This window comes from Amblyraja radiata, chromosome 8 (genome assembly GCF_010909765.2).
Source record: "Amblyraja radiata isolate CabotCenter1 chromosome 8, sAmbRad1.1.pri, whole genome shotgun sequence".
NCBI lineage: Eukaryota > Metazoa > Chordata > Chondrichthyes > Rajiformes > Rajidae > Amblyraja > Amblyraja radiata.
This window is the reverse complement of record NC_045963.1, coordinates 69,636,977-69,653,786: the sequence shown is the minus strand read 5'-3', so window position 1 is coordinate 69,653,786 and position 16,810 is coordinate 69,636,977. Positions and strand designations below refer to the sequence as shown.

Sequence of the window (16,810 nt, the reverse complement as noted above, 5' to 3'; positions counted from 1 at the left end):
GCCTTTCTCCAGCATTTTTGTCTACCTTCGATTTTTCCAGCATTTGCCGTTTTTTCTGAAACATCACGGAAAATGTATTCCAACCATTTTTATTTTATCAAAATTCCCGAAAGGTATTCAAGATTAACACAAAGCTTAGAAATATATTAAAAAAGAAAGGGACTCATGAATAATAAGGATCATTTAAAAACAACAGAGAACAGTGATGGTACATTAAATACTCCACAACGTTAATTTATGCAATAAAATTGTATCAGTAAAAGTTTAGGTTAGAAATACAGCATGGAAACAGGCTCTTTGGTCCACCGAGTCCATGCCGACCATCAATCACCCGTTCACACTAGTTCTATGTTATCCCACATTTGCATCCACTCCCTGCACACTTAGGGCAATTTTCAGAGGCCAAACGCGAATGTCTTTGGGATGTGGGAGGAAACTGGAGCACCTGAAGGAAACCGGTCATGGAGAAAACCTGCGAACTCCGCACAGACAGCATCCAAGGTCAGGATCGAACCTAGGGTTCTGAGTCAGTAGCACTAGCAGCTGCATCAGTGTGCAGCTCAAAAAGTGATAACAGCAAGGACAGACCTTTTCATTATTGGTGTTTTCAATATAGCTAACAATGTAAGTTGGTGAGAAATACCTATAGTTTTCCAAAGATCTGGGGAATTTTCTGCTTGAATGCTAAATCAATTTCATAAGATATTGGAGCAAGAAAGTAGAAATGAGTAGACAATTGTAATCTAATGTCTGTTGTGGAAAAGTTAATAGAATCTGTAAATAAGTCCTATATGGCAGAATTTTCATTTCATACAAATTTTCATAACATGTATCAGAATTGAATGCTGATTTGTCTATTTATGAAAACATTTAAAATGATCGTGCAACATGTTAACTGCTTGATATTTAATTGCAGGAGTAGCCCTTAGTTTTACCAATGAATTTTCCTTTTAGCTTTTTCGCAGTAATTGCTTTACAAGAAAATTAACTTTAGTTTGAAGACTACACATTATAAGCAGCATACATTGTTATGAATGTTTTCTGAGAAATGATTGAGAAATAGAATTTAATTAATGAGTGGAATGGATTGGTGTTGAAGATTAGAACATCAGTATTAAAAGTTGCGAATAACAACTTTTCCAGTAATTGTTTGTACCACGATTATTGTGTTCGATTTAACCATTGTCATTAAATAATGGAATAAAAATGATGTTTTTAATCCAGAATCAATATTCTAAACATTTAAGTATGTTCTTGATTAAAAAAATGGAATGTTTCTGTTTTATGGGTAAACATATTTAACATATTCATCTCAAAACGTGCGATTTCTGCTGATTATGGCAGTGAACACTGATGACGTGCAACATTTTGCTTTGCATAATTATTAAGCATATTAACCTGAAAAGTACTCAGCAGCCACTAAACGTATTGTAAATTTATAAATCATTGAGTGTAAAATTAAAAACTAAACAAGGTAGTAATCTGAAATGCTGGAAATAATCAGCTTGTTAGGCAGCATCTGTGGAGAAATTGTTACTCTTCTGATGTGTAATGTAACTAGTATTTCTGAAATGTATGTGAATCCCAGTTGATGTAGAACATTTATTTTAGAAATGGTCAAAGAGCTTTGTTTTGTGTTGAACATGTCTGTTATTTATGATTTACTTTTTTCATTTTATTACATGGGGTTAGGTGCATTAATTTGGTCAAAGCCATGATGTCTATATTTTTTTGTGCCTCCTTAGGATTAGGCACTACACTTCCAACCTGTGTAGAGCCACATCTTCCCAGCATTTCTTCAGCTTACTCCATACAACCTGAACCTAAAGATTCAGCCACATTGGATGAGAAACTGCAAATTCCTGATGATCTGGGTACTATATTGGCTGATTCTTTAAATTTTATCTTTAAAATCTTTCTTGGGGGAAATTTATTCGCCTCATGGAGTTGCCTGCTTTCTGAAAAGATGTAGTTCAGATGCTAAATGCAAACAATTTGAATGCAAACAATAATAGTCGATTATCTACAATTATGATAATTTGAGAAGGAAAGGGACCATGTTATTGTCCGTAGGGTGGGCAAATGTGTAAAACATTAATATTAAAGCACTTGAACTAAGTTTAAGCCAATCTGCAATAAAAAGAAAATGAACAAACCAGGATAGTGACTGCATAATTCTAAGTAGAGTACAATTGTGGAGGCCATTCTGACTAGATATTAGCAATTGTAGTTTGGGATTATATAGTGGTCTAAAGAATGTGTATGAGGACTTATGGATGATTTAAACCTACTATGTTAACTGAGAGGAAACATGTTCTGAGTATACTCTGAGATATCCAAAATCTAAACGTTATTCAGCAGAGGGAAATGAACTGCTGTGGCAGCCACACACCCTGCCATTCTCTTCAACATGGGAATTGGACAGGAAGTACAGAACATGCCAAAACCCCGGTACCTGAATTCCAAATGAAAACGCCATAACTATTTTGGTTCGACATTTCCTAATTTGCAATAATTCAGGGAGGAATTCCATCCCTATTAATTTTAGGTAGAGATGAAGAGAATTATTTAGTTGTTCCAAAGCTGTTAAGTAAACCTTTATTAACTTGTCATCTATCGGGGGGGGGGTGTGTGGGTAAGTATGCAGGAGGGGTGGGTGAAGGGGGGGGGGGAGGGAGGGTTTGGACGGGGTGGAGGGGGGGTTTTGGGAAGGATGAGGGAGGGGATGGGGGGTGTGCAAGACAGGTCAGGGAGCGGGGTAGGGGAGGGGAGGAAAGGGGGGTTCATGAGGGGGGGATGTGGTGGAGGGGGGGTGCGGTGGAGGTGTGTGGGGGTGCGCGGGGGGTGCGCAGGAGAGGTGTGGGTGCACGGGGAGGGGGGTGTGCAGGGGAAGTGGGAGTACGAGGAGGGGCTGGCGGTCACTGCAGGCACAGCTCGCACTCTGCTCACCCCGCACCTTCAGCTTTCGGCCTCACGCAGCAGGTCCCGGTCCCACTCCGGCTTCAGTTAGAGGCTTCACTCAGATTCAACTCAGTGGCTCCCGGCCCGTTGTGCAGGGCGCCGCAGAAGCTCTCTCCCCGCACGCCACTCTCTCCCCGCATGCTGCTCAACACACTCTGCTCCTTCACCTTTATTCTCCTCGCCGGTTATTGACACTGGATGCCCGAAGGGCCAGTTTTTACGATTTTGAAACCTTCATAACTTTTGTACTATTTCACCGATCAGAACAAAACCTGTTGCACTTGCAGCACTGGAGAATAGCGAGTAAGGTGGTGAAAAACTGTAGCGCTATCGGCTACCGTTTTTGCGCAAATTTAAAAACAACACAAACTGGAAGAGGATAAGATGAGAGTTTTATTAGTATATAGATGAGTGTTCTAACAAATAAAATAAATCGTTTGGGAAAGGAGATGCACTAGAATAGCACTTAGACTAGTTTGGGATGTATGTTTGAAGGGAGGGAATTTGAAGGATGTAGAAAGATGACAAGTGTTAGAAGGACAATTCCAGCAGAGGTAAACTGGAGAGAGGAAGAAGCACCAGAAATGAAACAATGAGGCTGCAGAATGATTTATAAATTAAAGCAAAGATTTTGAAATCAGTGAACAAAACAGGTAGGTGTTAATAGAAGACGGAGCAGTATCAAGCGGGGCTCCATTTCGAAGAATGTGATAACATTATACTTGACTGTGTGAAATTTGTGTTGGCTTAGAATTTGGAAGTACTGAAGATGATAACTGAAATACAGAATGAGAGAATAGCTTGGGTCCTGTGAGCATTGGAATAATAGTTTTAATCATTACATTATCAACAAGGTTCAATTTCAACAATATGATGGTCAATATCAAAACAAATCTGACCTGATGGGATTTGTTTAGATTAAGGATGTGTGAATTAATACTTTAGCACTGTCGCCAGCGCCATTCTACAATAATATCACGATGCTGACATTTGACAATTGTGGTGGAGGAAGATCACATGTCCTTTGAATCTGTCGCTTGCTCTGATGATAAATTAAGTAAACAAATCATCTGTGCTTTGCTTATTCAAAGTCATGCAATTATAATTGGACACCCAGTTCTAAAAAACCTTTGGAAATCTATGCAGACAGAGTATTTCAAACTGATCAGAAAAGAATTATAGAGTTAACTTTTTTCTTACTGATAAAATGGAATAAAAACAACAAACCGCATGGTGCAGCATGCACCAGAGTAGAAGAGAGCAGAAAACACGTGTCCAACCCTCGTGTGAATAAAATGCAAGTGAGAATAAATAGTGGTAAATCAAATTGGTTTATAAAATGTGTACGAGTCTTTATGTGAAGTAAAATGTCATTCAAACTTGTTAGTTTGAACCAAATTACACACCTTGCAGTCATGACAGAGAATAAAATAACAAAATACACAATGAACACAGTTTAACATCCACCAAAGTGAGTCTACCAGGCACTCCTCACTGTGATGGAAAGCAAAAGTCTTAAAATCCTTGTCTCTTCCTTCCTTGTTCTCCCTCTGCGTTGAGGCGATCCAGGCTTTCGATGTTGGGCCCCCCGCCGGGTGATGGTAAGTCCCGCGGCAGAAACCCAGCTCCGCGAACAGGCCGGTTCAAACTCCGCGGCCCGGGGCAGACGAAGCTGTCACCCTCCAGTCCAGCGGACGAAGCTGTTGTTGCGGGAGCTCCAGAGAATCGGTCACCAACATGGGACCTGCGAGCTCCCGATGTTGTCGTCCACTGGGCCCGCGGCCGAAGCCTCCGAGGCTCCGAAGTCGGGCCGCCACCGCAGCGCCACCACAGCCCCGAAGTCGGCCAGCTTTGCGATGGTGAGTCCTGGCTCTGCCTCCGGAGCCACGAGGGCGGCCCCAGGTCGACCCCAGGTCGACCCCAGTTGCCAGCTCCACGTTTAGGCCTCAGCGCAGACGGAGACGGAGATACGACAAAGAAAAGGTTGCATCCCCCCGAAGGAAGAGACTAAAACGAGTTTCCCCGCCACCCCCCACACATACACAACTAAAAATAAACTAAAACATACGTCCAACAAGACAAAAGAAACAAAAAAAAGAAAAAGACAGACGGACTGCAGGCGAGCCGCAGCTGCTTACATTTATAATGTAAAATGTAGGATCACATTTTTAAAAATAATACACGTATAACTAATATTGAGTGGTATAACTCCTTAGAGTTATACCACTCATATTTATGACTTGCTTCTTAAAGTCATAAATATGTATATGGGAAGAGGAACAGTTGATATTTCAGGTCTAGAACTGTAAATTTAAGAAGACAAACTTATTTTAAAAGAGTGCGGGTGGAGCGAACGAACACTTGTTCAATCCACAAGGGCAACTCCATGCTTTCAGCTTTCTGTCACTTGAATTCTCTGTCTCGTTCCCACTCTGACCCCTCTGTCTTTGTCTTCCATTGCTGTAATGATGTCCAACACAAAGTGGAGGCACAGAACCCTCATCTTTTGATTGGTATATTACAGCCTTTGGAATTTAATTTCAGGCAACATCTATTATTTTTGTCATTCTTTTACTATGGATGTGGCTGTTATCTTTATGTTTTTTTTTTTTCTTTTTGCCTCCAACTGCTGTTTGTTAAAATAATTGTTTACTTGATGCCTTTGGTCTGCACTCGATCCCACAAATTCTTTGTTCACGCCATTTTAAAATTATCTTCCAACTTTTCCAGTTCTGTCAATTGTTACCTGACACAAAATGTCAAATTTATGTCCCAATTTATGCTGCCTGACCTGCTGAGTGCTTTCAGAATTATGTTTTTGTTTGGATTTGCAGCATCTGCAGTTTTTTGTTAATCCAGTACATTGTGTTGGCATGGTAATTCCAAAGGTCATGATGGAACAATAAATCATACTGGTTCTCTCTGTCAAATTTCTCTGAACCAAACTTCAAAATATTCTGATTCATTGAACCATTCTGTTTGAATGGCTAGGGCAGAAGGTTATGTAAAAGAAACATTCACATTCATTATATCCTAAAGCGTCAACATTTTTTTGGTTTGAAGTTGCAATATATTTGAAAATGAGAGATATTGACTTCTATCATTCAGTGTTTGACATGAAACAAACCTACCTGCATTTGTGGACACAAGGAACTGCAGATGCTGGTTTGCAACAAAAAAAATTGCTGGAGTAACTAAGTGGGTCACACAGCATCTCTGGAAAAACATGGGTAGGTGACATTTCGGGTCGGAATCTGAATCGTCACCTATCCATGTTCTCTAGAGACACTGCCTGACCTGCTGAGCACTTTGTGTCTACTACCTGCATTTATTGTACTTTGCCTCATTTCATCTCAAAATTGCTCTTTTGAGTTACGAATGATTAATGAAGTGAGTGATTGTATTGCAAGAGTCTGTGGCCTAATGTTGAGCGAGTGTGATCTGTATTCTGATTTCTATTTGTTTTAATCTACAGGGAGTGGTGAATACCTTGCAGATGAGTGCAGTATTATTGCTGGAGGAAACCTCATTGGTTGGCACGCTGATGCAGCCGCCGTGCTCTGGAGAAGAATTTTGGGCATTTTGGGTGATGTCAATGGCATCCGCAGCCCTAAAATCCATGCCATGGTTTTTCAATATTTAAATGACCTCTGGCACAAATTAGCCAAGGTACGTTATGGATTATTAATTTTACCAAATATATTATGACCAGTTGATATTTGCTCTGTGTGTATTTATAGTTCTCTCATTCCTGAGATCTGGAATGTATATTTGAAAAGTTTTGGTTTAGTTTAGAGATATAGTGTGGAAACGGGCCCTTCGGCCCACAAGGTCTGCACCAACCAGTGACCCCCACACACTAGCACTATCCTACACGGACTAGGAACAATTTACACTTGTACCAAGCCAATGAACCTACAAACATGTAGGCCTTTGGAGTGTGGGAGGAAACCCAAGATCTCGGAGAAAACACACGCGATCACGGGGAGAACGTACAAACTCCATACAGACAGCACCCGTAGTCGGGATCGAACACGGGGCTACGGTGCTGCAAGGCAGCAACTCTACCACTGCTCCACTGTGCTGCCCATTGTTTAGCAGTCTTTTTAATTGCATCACAATACCAAAAGAAACCAGACACAAGGCTAGATTGTACATGACATGCCATTGTATAGGCAGATCAAAGGATTAAAAAATAAACAGCTGTGGATTGACAAGGAAACACAAGTTGGTCACAAATTCACTGAAACAACAAGTCCAGGAAGAGAAATCAAAATCAGAAAAAAATGGACTTGGCAAAAAGGGTCAAAAGGACGAGTTTTGAATGATAACAACATTTTTGCCTTTGCCACTAACGTTGAAAGCGAGTTCAATGTTCACCCAGATCTCTATTCGAAAGCTACTCTTGCCAACCTCTGCAGATGCACGGCAGAAAGTAGCCTAACTGGATGCATCACAGCTTGGTTCGGCAACAGCTCTGCCCAAAACCATATGAAATAGCAGAGAGTTGTAGATTACACCCAGTCCATTGCAAAAAGCAATCCCACTTCTCTTTCTTTCTCCCCCCCCCCTTTCAATTCCATCTACACCTCACACTGTCTGGAAAGCAGCCTTCATAATCAAGGACCATTTACACCCCTACTATTCCCTCCTCTCCCCTCTCCTGTCAAGCAGAAGACAAAAGTTTGAGCATGTACCACCAGGTTCTGGAACAGCTTCTTCCCCGCTGTTGTCAGACTACTAAATAGTCTTCTCAAGCGACGGGTACAGTCTGGAATGCTCATCCTGCCTCATTGTGGTCCTTGCACTATTTTTTATCTGCACAAGTTTCTCTATAACGTTAGAACGTTGTAACACTAAATCTGCACTTGTTTGTTTATTTGTCCCAACTGTTGTACTTGTATCTGGCTTGATTGTTCTTATGTATAGCTTGATTTGACTGGATAGCACAGATTCTCCCAGCATCTCAGTATATGACAATAATAAATAATCCCAGTATCAATGCCAAGTTGTTCTCTGCGTTAAATGCATTTTATTTAGATTAAAGGTTTTATAGTTTCAACTGCTAGAATTGGCTTATTTCCATCTTGCTGATTCATTCATAATTTTAAACAATTTCATCATATTACTGTAATCTGTTGCTGCAATGAAAAACAACGCTGCCAGTTTTTGTATTTTTCATGTATTTATGGATTTCTAACTTAAAATGTTTTCTGACAATGACAAGTGATTTAGTTGATTTATCTCCAAAAGAATAACAACAGAAAAGGTTGGAATTGCACCGGTCAGACAGCTTGTGTGGAGAGAACATTGTTTCAAGGCCCATTTAATTCATTTATACCTGTTTTTCTAGTTTTATGATCAATTTACGCCAACAATGTCTCCTAAAAAAAAAATTGCTACCAAAATTAATTAGTGAAATCAGTTTGCTTTATCAGTCAAAGAGTGATACAGTGTGGTAACAGGCCCTTCGGCCCAACTTGGTACTGCCGGCCAACATGTCCCAGTTACACGAGTCCCACCTGCCCACGTTTGGCCCACACCCATCCAAACCTTTGCTATCCATGTACCTGTCTAACATTTTCTTAAACGTTGGGATAGTCCCTGTCTCAGCTACATCCTCTGGCAGCTTGTTCCATACACCCACCACCACCATTTGAGTGAAAAAGTAAAGGGCCTGTCCCACGAGCATGCGACCTGTATGCGGCAAGCGCGACCTAAAGGGCCGGTCCCACCAGCATGCACCTGCATGCGGCAAGCGCGACCTAACCAGAAGCGGGGGCCGCGCGGTGGTCGAGTGAGTGACATGAAGTTCGAGGGAAGTTCGCGCGTGACGTACGGCGTTGAGGCGGCTGCTGGCCGGCAGGCCGTTGCCACACGGAATTTTTGAGCACGATCAGTTTTTTTGGAGCCCCGCGCGATGTCGGGACCACCTCCGCACAACTCCATACGGCTCCAGCGATCGAAGTGGGACCGGCCCCGCGAGGCCGTACGGCTCAAGCGACCACTTTAGGTGCATGCTGGTGGGACCGGCCCTTTAGGTCGCGCTTGCCGCATGCAGGTCGCATGCTCGTGGGACAGGCGCTTTACCTCTCGGATTCCTATTAAATCTTTTCCCCTTCACCTTAAACCTATGTCCTCTGGTCCTCGATTCACCTACTCTGGGGAAGACACTCTGTGCATCTACCCAATCTATTCCTCTCTTGATTTTATACACCTCTATAAGATCACCCCTCATCCTGCGCTGCAAGGAATAGTCCCAGCCTACTCAACCTCTCCCTATAGCTTAAACCCTCTCGTCCTGGCAACGTCCTCGTAAAGGCTTATATGTGTTTGCAAGTTATTGAGCAAAGACAATATTTTTTTCAATTTGCAACATCGTTGCTAATGTACGGACAAGCTCTCCCTTGTGCAGTTTTATTTTCTTTGGTGCAAAATCTTTTAAATGCTCATGCTTTGCCCGCAATGCTTTGTGATTCTATTTACTATTGTCAGTGATTGGAAAAATATGATTACGTTCAAGCACAAAACAATGGCAACTATAATTGATAAATAGGTCTTAATCTTAATGGCAGGCATCAGTAAGTTTCACCAATATTGTTCATATATCATGTTTGCTTAAAAGGTGGTTGATTGGATATATTGTTCCATTTGATCTTTTAAACAGGATTAATAAGACCGATGTTTTGTTTTTGTTCTAGATTCGAGACAACCTTGGTGTCAGTTTAGATAATCAGGTTTCACCACAATCTCCACTTCTGAGTCCACCCCTTCGTATGTTTATGTCCTGGTTATTTAAGGTAAATTAGTACAACTCATGCAAATAGTAACATAAAAAATCAAAAAAAAAATCAATCTTGCAAATTTGAAATGATAAAGAAAATTGCTGAAAATAGATTACCCTTTAGTTTGTATTGAAGGCTCAAATAAAGTGGAATGGAGGGTGGAATTAATGGCAGTTACATCAATAATTGATGACAACAGGATATATTTTGATTTATTCAAGTGTTATCTGTAGAGAGAAACAGTTAACATTTCAAGTCTGTGATCTCTGAGATTCTGATGCATTTTGTATAGGAGTAAAATTAAGTGGGCTTAAATGTGACGTTAGTGGTCGAATATTACATTGACTTTATATATTTATGTTATATATACTATGATTTGTCCAAAACTCTCAGTTTCAATGTATTTCTTCAGGCAACAACTTTGCCCAATGAATACAAAGAAGGGAAACTACACGCATACAAGCTAATCTGTGACATTATGACAAAACGCCAAGATGTCTTGCCAAACACTGATTTCCTCGTGTACTTTTATCATGTGATTCACAGAGGCATTGTATGCGAAGATCAGGTAATACAACCATTTCCTTTCTTGAGGTGTAGTTCAAGGATATAATAAAGTGTGGTGTTTAAGACCTAAAGCAGTGGTGTTCTAAATTAGAAAAAAAACAATTCTTGCAGAAATATTGGCTTGGAAAAGCAATCTACCAAGTACCAGTCTGTTCCCATGTGATTGATTTTCTATATGTATTGTTTGGATACAATTCGCACTACATCTTGGAACATAACAATATAATATTTTTCATTGAAAATTTGAACTTTACTACTGGTATGACGATGTGATTTAAATTCTATTTCTATTCTCACAACATTGAAAATGTGTATCAGAATGCCAAAACTTCAAAAGCAAAGTATAAACTGGATTATCTTAAAACTCAAAGACCGATAATATTGTTCAATGATACAAAAATGATTCATATTGTTTTCTACACAGTGGAAGTAGAATTGAAATCTAGATAAAAGCATTACAATCCTCAGAACCAGAACATATTTGTTGTGACTTCACTTTGGATGGATAAACTAGACTTTGGCTTTCTTTATCCATAATTACAGTAAATTACAACTAAATCTCTCTGCTTTTGAGTTTCAACTTGTAAAGCTCACTTTCAGGTAAAACAATGTCATCTCTTGGCAACATCCGTAAGTAAGTAAGTTTATTGGCCAAGTATTCACATACAAGGAATTTACCTTGGTGCTCCACCCACAAGTAACAACATGACATACAGTGACAGTTACGAATGACTCAGAAAACACTAAACATTAATAATAATAAAACATTAATGATAAAATGCCATTGATCAAGCATGTGAACCAACAAAATACCAGATCAAAGGGAGGCTACAGATTTGTGGCTGTTGAGTAGAGCAACTACTCGTGGATAAAAACTGTTTTTATTTCTGGTTGTGGCAGCTTTGACAGTCCGGAGTCGCCTTCCAGAGGGAAGTGATTCAAAGAGTTTGTGGCCAGGGTGAGAGGGGTCAGAAATGATCTTGCCCGCTCGCTTCCTGGCCCTTGCAGTGTACAGTTCATCAATGGAGGGAAGGTTGCAGCCAATAACCTTCTCTGCTGATCGGACGATTCGCTGCAGCCTCCAGGTGTCATGCTTGGTGGCTGAGCCAAACCAAACCATGATGGAGAAGGTGAGAACAGACTCTACGATGGCCGTGTAGAATTTGACCATCATTCCCTTGGCAGATTGCGCTTCCTCAGCTGTCGCTGTGGAGTCGATGGTAGCCCCCCACTTAAGGTCCTTGGAGATGATGGTTCCCAGGAACTTAAAAGACTCTACAGATGTGACTGTGGTGTTGTTGATGGTGAATGCGGTGAGGGGAGGGGGAGCTCTCCTAAAGTCTACAATCAATTCCACTGTATTAAGAGCATTGAGCTCTAGGTTGTTGCTACTGCACCAGGATGCCAGCTGTGACACTTCCTGTCTGTAGGCAGATTCCTCCCCATCCTGGATCAGTCCAATCAGGGTTGTGTCGTCCGCAAACCTGAGAAGCTTGAAAGAGGTGTCTGGAGGTGCAGTCGTTGGTGTGGCGAGAATAGTGAATAAACTAGCAATCCAGGTGACAAGGCCCTAAACTGAGCGTTATTTTAGTGAGCTATATAATATTGGACATCAAGTTCCTGACACAGATACAAATATTTTATAATCAAAACTATAAATTGCTTCCATCATCATGTGGTCCTTGCATTGGAAGCCATGAGGTGTGATCCTACATAATAATGAGTAAGTCAATATTCTTGAACCTGTCCTAGTATTATATCAATGGGTGAGAAAATAACCCTCAATAGATTTCACTAGCATGACTAGGTTAACTGGCCTTTCTCCACAATAATGAATATGAAAGTTATGCGATATCTGCCATGAGCATCAAATATATATAAAAGCATGAACACGATGGCATAGTATTTGTATCAAATACTCGTTGAATATTTATCTTTTCATAGTAGACACCTAATAGGAAATCAATAGAAGCAGAAATGAAATATTTATTGATATTCAACACTTTGTATATTTTACACAAAACACATTTGCTGTTTATCCTTTGATTGAGCTAACATGTTTGTGTTAAATTTTCTGCATTGGGATGTATTCTGTTAGATTATTTTGAGGTGCATACTTTTGACTAATGGCTGTTTCTCGAATTGTATGTGCTGATTTATCCAGACTAATTCATGTTGCCTCATTTATTTACTAATTAAAATATATCAGGCAATAGAAAACTGCAGCTCACATTTATATAGTCAGTATTATGATAATACATGTAGGTGGTCTTGGTGATGAAGTGGCTTTGGATCAGAAGCTCAAATCAACTAAGAGGTGGTTCAGCCTTGGGCATTGACCTGGGAGACTGGAGTGAATTTTGGTGCAGGAACAGTGCTTTGGTCTTCTCAGTATTTAAGTAGAGTAAATAAATTCTCATTGAGTACCAGATGTTGGATAAGGAGCTTAAGTTAATGAAAGTATTGATCAAGGCATTGATAAAGGTAGAGCTCCAGCAGATGAACATAAAAATGGAGGGTGATGTTATGAGTATTGTATAACTTCAAGCCATTCTCTTACATCAGGCAAAATTAAATAGGGTTTTTCGAAATATTTCCCCTCTCTGTGATAAATGTCAATTTCAAGAAGCCAACTTAACGCATACCTTTGTAACGTATAAAAATTTAAAAATTTTGGGCATTTTTAAGATTATTTCTGAAGTTATCAATATGCAACTGGACCCAGAGCCAAAATTAATAATGTTAGGATTATCAGAACATAGTACAAACTTTACGATGTCAGAGACAATTTCTTGATTACAGTCTAATAACTGCGAAAAAATTAATACTAACATTTTGGAAAAAAACAACAGCCCCCACATTTAAAATGTGGATTACGGAAATGACTGAGACCTTGCATTTGGAAAAAATAAGATTTGTCTTAATTGACAAACCAGAATTATTTGTTAGAATATTGTCTCCATTTATTGAATTTTTGAAAAAGTGAATTGGTTTAACGCAAGATCAGGGTTGAAACCTGAGTTTGGGATAGGATGAATAGTTATACTCAACATTCCCTGAATCCATCTCCACAATCTTGTTATTGGTAGTTTCCTTTTGCGTCTCCTTTTTTTCTATTAGTTTCTCTCATCTTTTTCTCTCTTTATCTTTATTCTTTAAAAAAAAATATTTTAAAAAACTGAAGCTATGTAAGAAATCTGTAATTAAATCGTCGCTCACTATTATTTGTATACATGCTTCTAAAAAAAATAAAAAAATGTGATGTTTACTGTAGTTGACGGTTATACTGAGACAGGTGACAGTCTACATTGGTACTCGTTGCCTGTGATATTTCTGCAGCCTTAGTGGAAAACTACTTTTCCATGCATTGTTAAATGATTCTAGTCTATCATTTATAATAATGTCCATCAAGCTCAATTTTTGAGCAAAATGAAAATCGTAAAACCAGAAAATGCTGGAAATCCTCAGCAGGACAGGTTCCATATGTGGAAAGAGAAACATAGTCAATGTTGGCGACCCTTTGTCAGAACTGCAAAGGAGACAAAAACAAAGCTAGTGAGGGTGGGAGGAGTGGGGTGCCTCTGATAGCAGTGCCTGCCATTTTAATTCCTCACCCCATTTCCACCCTGACCTGTTGGCCTATGACCTCCTCTTCTATCCAAGTGAGGCCTATACACTGTAAATGGCTCAAATGTAATCATATATTGTCTTTCCGCTGACTGGTTAGCATGCAACAAAATATTTTCACTGTACCTTGGTACACGTAACAATAAACTAAACTGGAACCAATGCCAGCTTTAGGAACAGCTCCTCATCTTCTGTCTGTCATTGCAGCCTTCTAACCCAAAACATCACCCATCCATTTTCTCCAAAGATGCTGCCTGGCCTGCTGAGTTACTCGAGTACTTTGTGTCTCTTGAGTTCTACAACTTCAGATAAGCTGATTTCTCAGACTGTAACCCCTTTTTTCTCTTTTTTTCTCTTGTCTGGAAATGGATGCTTATCTCCATACCTTTGTTTAGTACATTTGTGTTATGTAATCCTCTGGTTTGTCTTTTATATTTAATTCTCATTATATGTTTTTGGAAATCTAGTCATTGTTATGACATTGTGGTTGAAGTCCCTCTAAAGACTTATTTGACACCAGACTAAAGAAAAGATATACTCATTGCAGAGATTTTAAACAACTCCCGATATGCTCACTCACGTAGATGCAAACACCTTTGAAGTACAATTCAAAGAAAAGAAGATAAAATGTTCCCAGTGTTCTGAACAGTATTTGTATATCCAGCAACATGGTGAAAAATCATTCAGTGATGTGATTATAATCAGGTACTTGTGGAACCTTGCTGAGTGAAAATTTGTTGCTGCATTTCCTGCATTACACTCAAGATGGTAGAAGGGGCAGTGAAATAAATCTGTCTCGCTTAATATTTATAAGTAATAACTCAGTTTGAGTATTCTGTTTACTACTGTGAATGCTGGCCTGTTCTTGCCTCCAATTCTCTCCCCCCCCCCCCCCCCCCCCCTCTATATTTCAGTCTGAAGAGAGGTCCCGACACTAAACATTACCTATTCCTTTTTTCCAGAGATGCTGCCTGACTCACTGAGTTACTCCAGCTTTTTGTGTCTATCTTTGGTTTAAACCAGTATCTGCAGTTCCTTCCTAGTCAGAAAGGGTTAAGTTGTATTCATTTTCCAGCATTGTATCTGGAAGCCAATTTGATCACAAGCAATCCCATTTTTGTTTTGATTCTGAAAAGTAGGGGATAAAGGTAGTGAGTTGATGCACAACGCACCACAGATGCATTTCTCAGAGTTGTTCTATTAATCTTTACCTCTAGATGGCGCATTTAACCACAAGAGTGGAAACCTCCAGTGCAGAAATTTGATTGGCATTTTGTCAGAAGTCTTTTTGGAAAACAGTGCATTTCGTGTGAGGTATATTTGATGCATCAGAAATATATCAAGTGTTCACATCAAGAAAACTATATATTGTTTCTTTTGTACTGAAGCATTTCATAAAAAATCTCTTTTCTGTAATTGCACAAAATAATCTTGAAGTATTCAGGGTATTTAGCATAGCAAGTGTAAAGTGGACAGTAAATCTGTCAATTGATTTATTTTAAGACCCAAAGAAAAGGTAAGCAGGAGAAAATACAATCAGACATTTAGAAAAACAAGCTACCTAAATTGAGGAGATCTGTTTTTTTTTTGTAAAATGACTGACATTTTTGCCTCTTGTGTTGCCCAGCAAATTGCTCCAGGTACTTATCATTCCAAGTAAGGATTTGTTTCTGTTAATTGTTTTAAGTTGATGTTTTCTGATCCACTTTTCCAGGATTAGTTTGAAGCAATATTCCTTTCTTCACGCTAAATTCCCATATGTTATAGAGAATTCTTTAAGCGTGGATTAAACATCCTTACAATTGTTAGGTAGTAATACCAATTCAGAGAATGCCAGATGGTTGGGGTATCAACAGCTAGTAATTAATTGTAAATGAGTAACTGCCAATGATAAACTTAGGGGTGTGAATTAAAACAGCAGTTCTCTGCAAGCATTGCAGGTCTCTTGGATTGCACAGCAGCCATTAAACGAGTAGATTGATCATTATGGTTTTAACAATGCTTGTTTTCTGAGAGAAGTGCAGCTCCATTTGTAGCACAAATATTCATTCTTCCTAATGAATTTCCTGTTGGTCAATATTGTAATAAAAATTACATGATTTGTGAATAAATAGGCAACAATTTGATGTCAGAATGATTTAATACAGTAATCACTGGTCCCTTTTCCCCTAAATGCTTAGTTGCCTGTTTATTTCTGGGCCAAAGTGCCTTCTACTTATCATAAATTATTGTTCTTGTTATCTTAAGATTTTAATGGTCTGAGAAATAATGCAGTAATTACCATATCATTTTTGTCAACTCTTGATTTACATCTGAGTTACTAATAAATGTCAAATGTCGTTATTTAAAGAAAGACAAAACATGATTTTGAGCAAAGTTTTGCCAATTCAGTACATTCTTTGTTAACTGTGGCCCTCTTTAATTCAGCTGATAAGATGCTATATATGTATGCAATCTTTTTTTTGTTGCAGCATATAATATGAGCGGTGGCTTCTTAAGATAGTTAAATACAGCAATCCAACTGGGCATTGAGGGATGACTTAAAGTTGTTTCATATGCTCACTGTTGCACATAGTGTAGTCTCCAAGGTTTGTTGCCTCCAAATAAATTTCCTGAAATAAAATAAATCCCAGTGATTAGTGTTATGCACCTGTTTACTATTACACATCCATGGAAAAAGGAGAAACATTTTAAATGAAACCGGGGTGGCACAATGGCATAGCGGTAGAATTGCTGAGATGAGAAAAAAAAATTTCACAGAGAGTGGTGAATCTGTGGAATTCTCTGCCACAGAAGGTAGTTGAGGCCAGTTCATTGGCTATATTTAAGAGGGAGTTAGATGTGGCCTTTGTGGCTAAAGGGATCAGGGG

General features: G+C 39.3%; 1 protein-coding gene across 4 annotated transcripts in view; it reads left to right on the top strand.

Moving 5' to 3' along the window:
* Positions 1-16,810, top strand: part of ralgapa2 (Ral GTPase activating protein catalytic subunit alpha 2) — a 462,100-nt gene that overhangs the window by 240,992 nt on the left and 204,298 nt on the right. For 3 of the 4 annotated variants that reach the window (XM_033026192.1, XM_033026194.1, XM_033026191.1), the window contains 4 exons: positions 1,746-1,874; positions 6,437-6,630; positions 9,663-9,761; positions 10,159-10,314. In XM_033026192.1, the coding sequence (XP_032882083.1) occupies positions 1,746-1,874; positions 6,437-6,630; positions 9,663-9,761; positions 10,159-10,314 (578 nt within the window). The remainder of the gene's footprint in view (positions 1-1,745; positions 1,875-6,436; positions 6,631-9,662; positions 9,762-10,158; positions 10,315-16,810) is intronic. The other variant, XM_033026193.1, reaches the window with a different exon arrangement.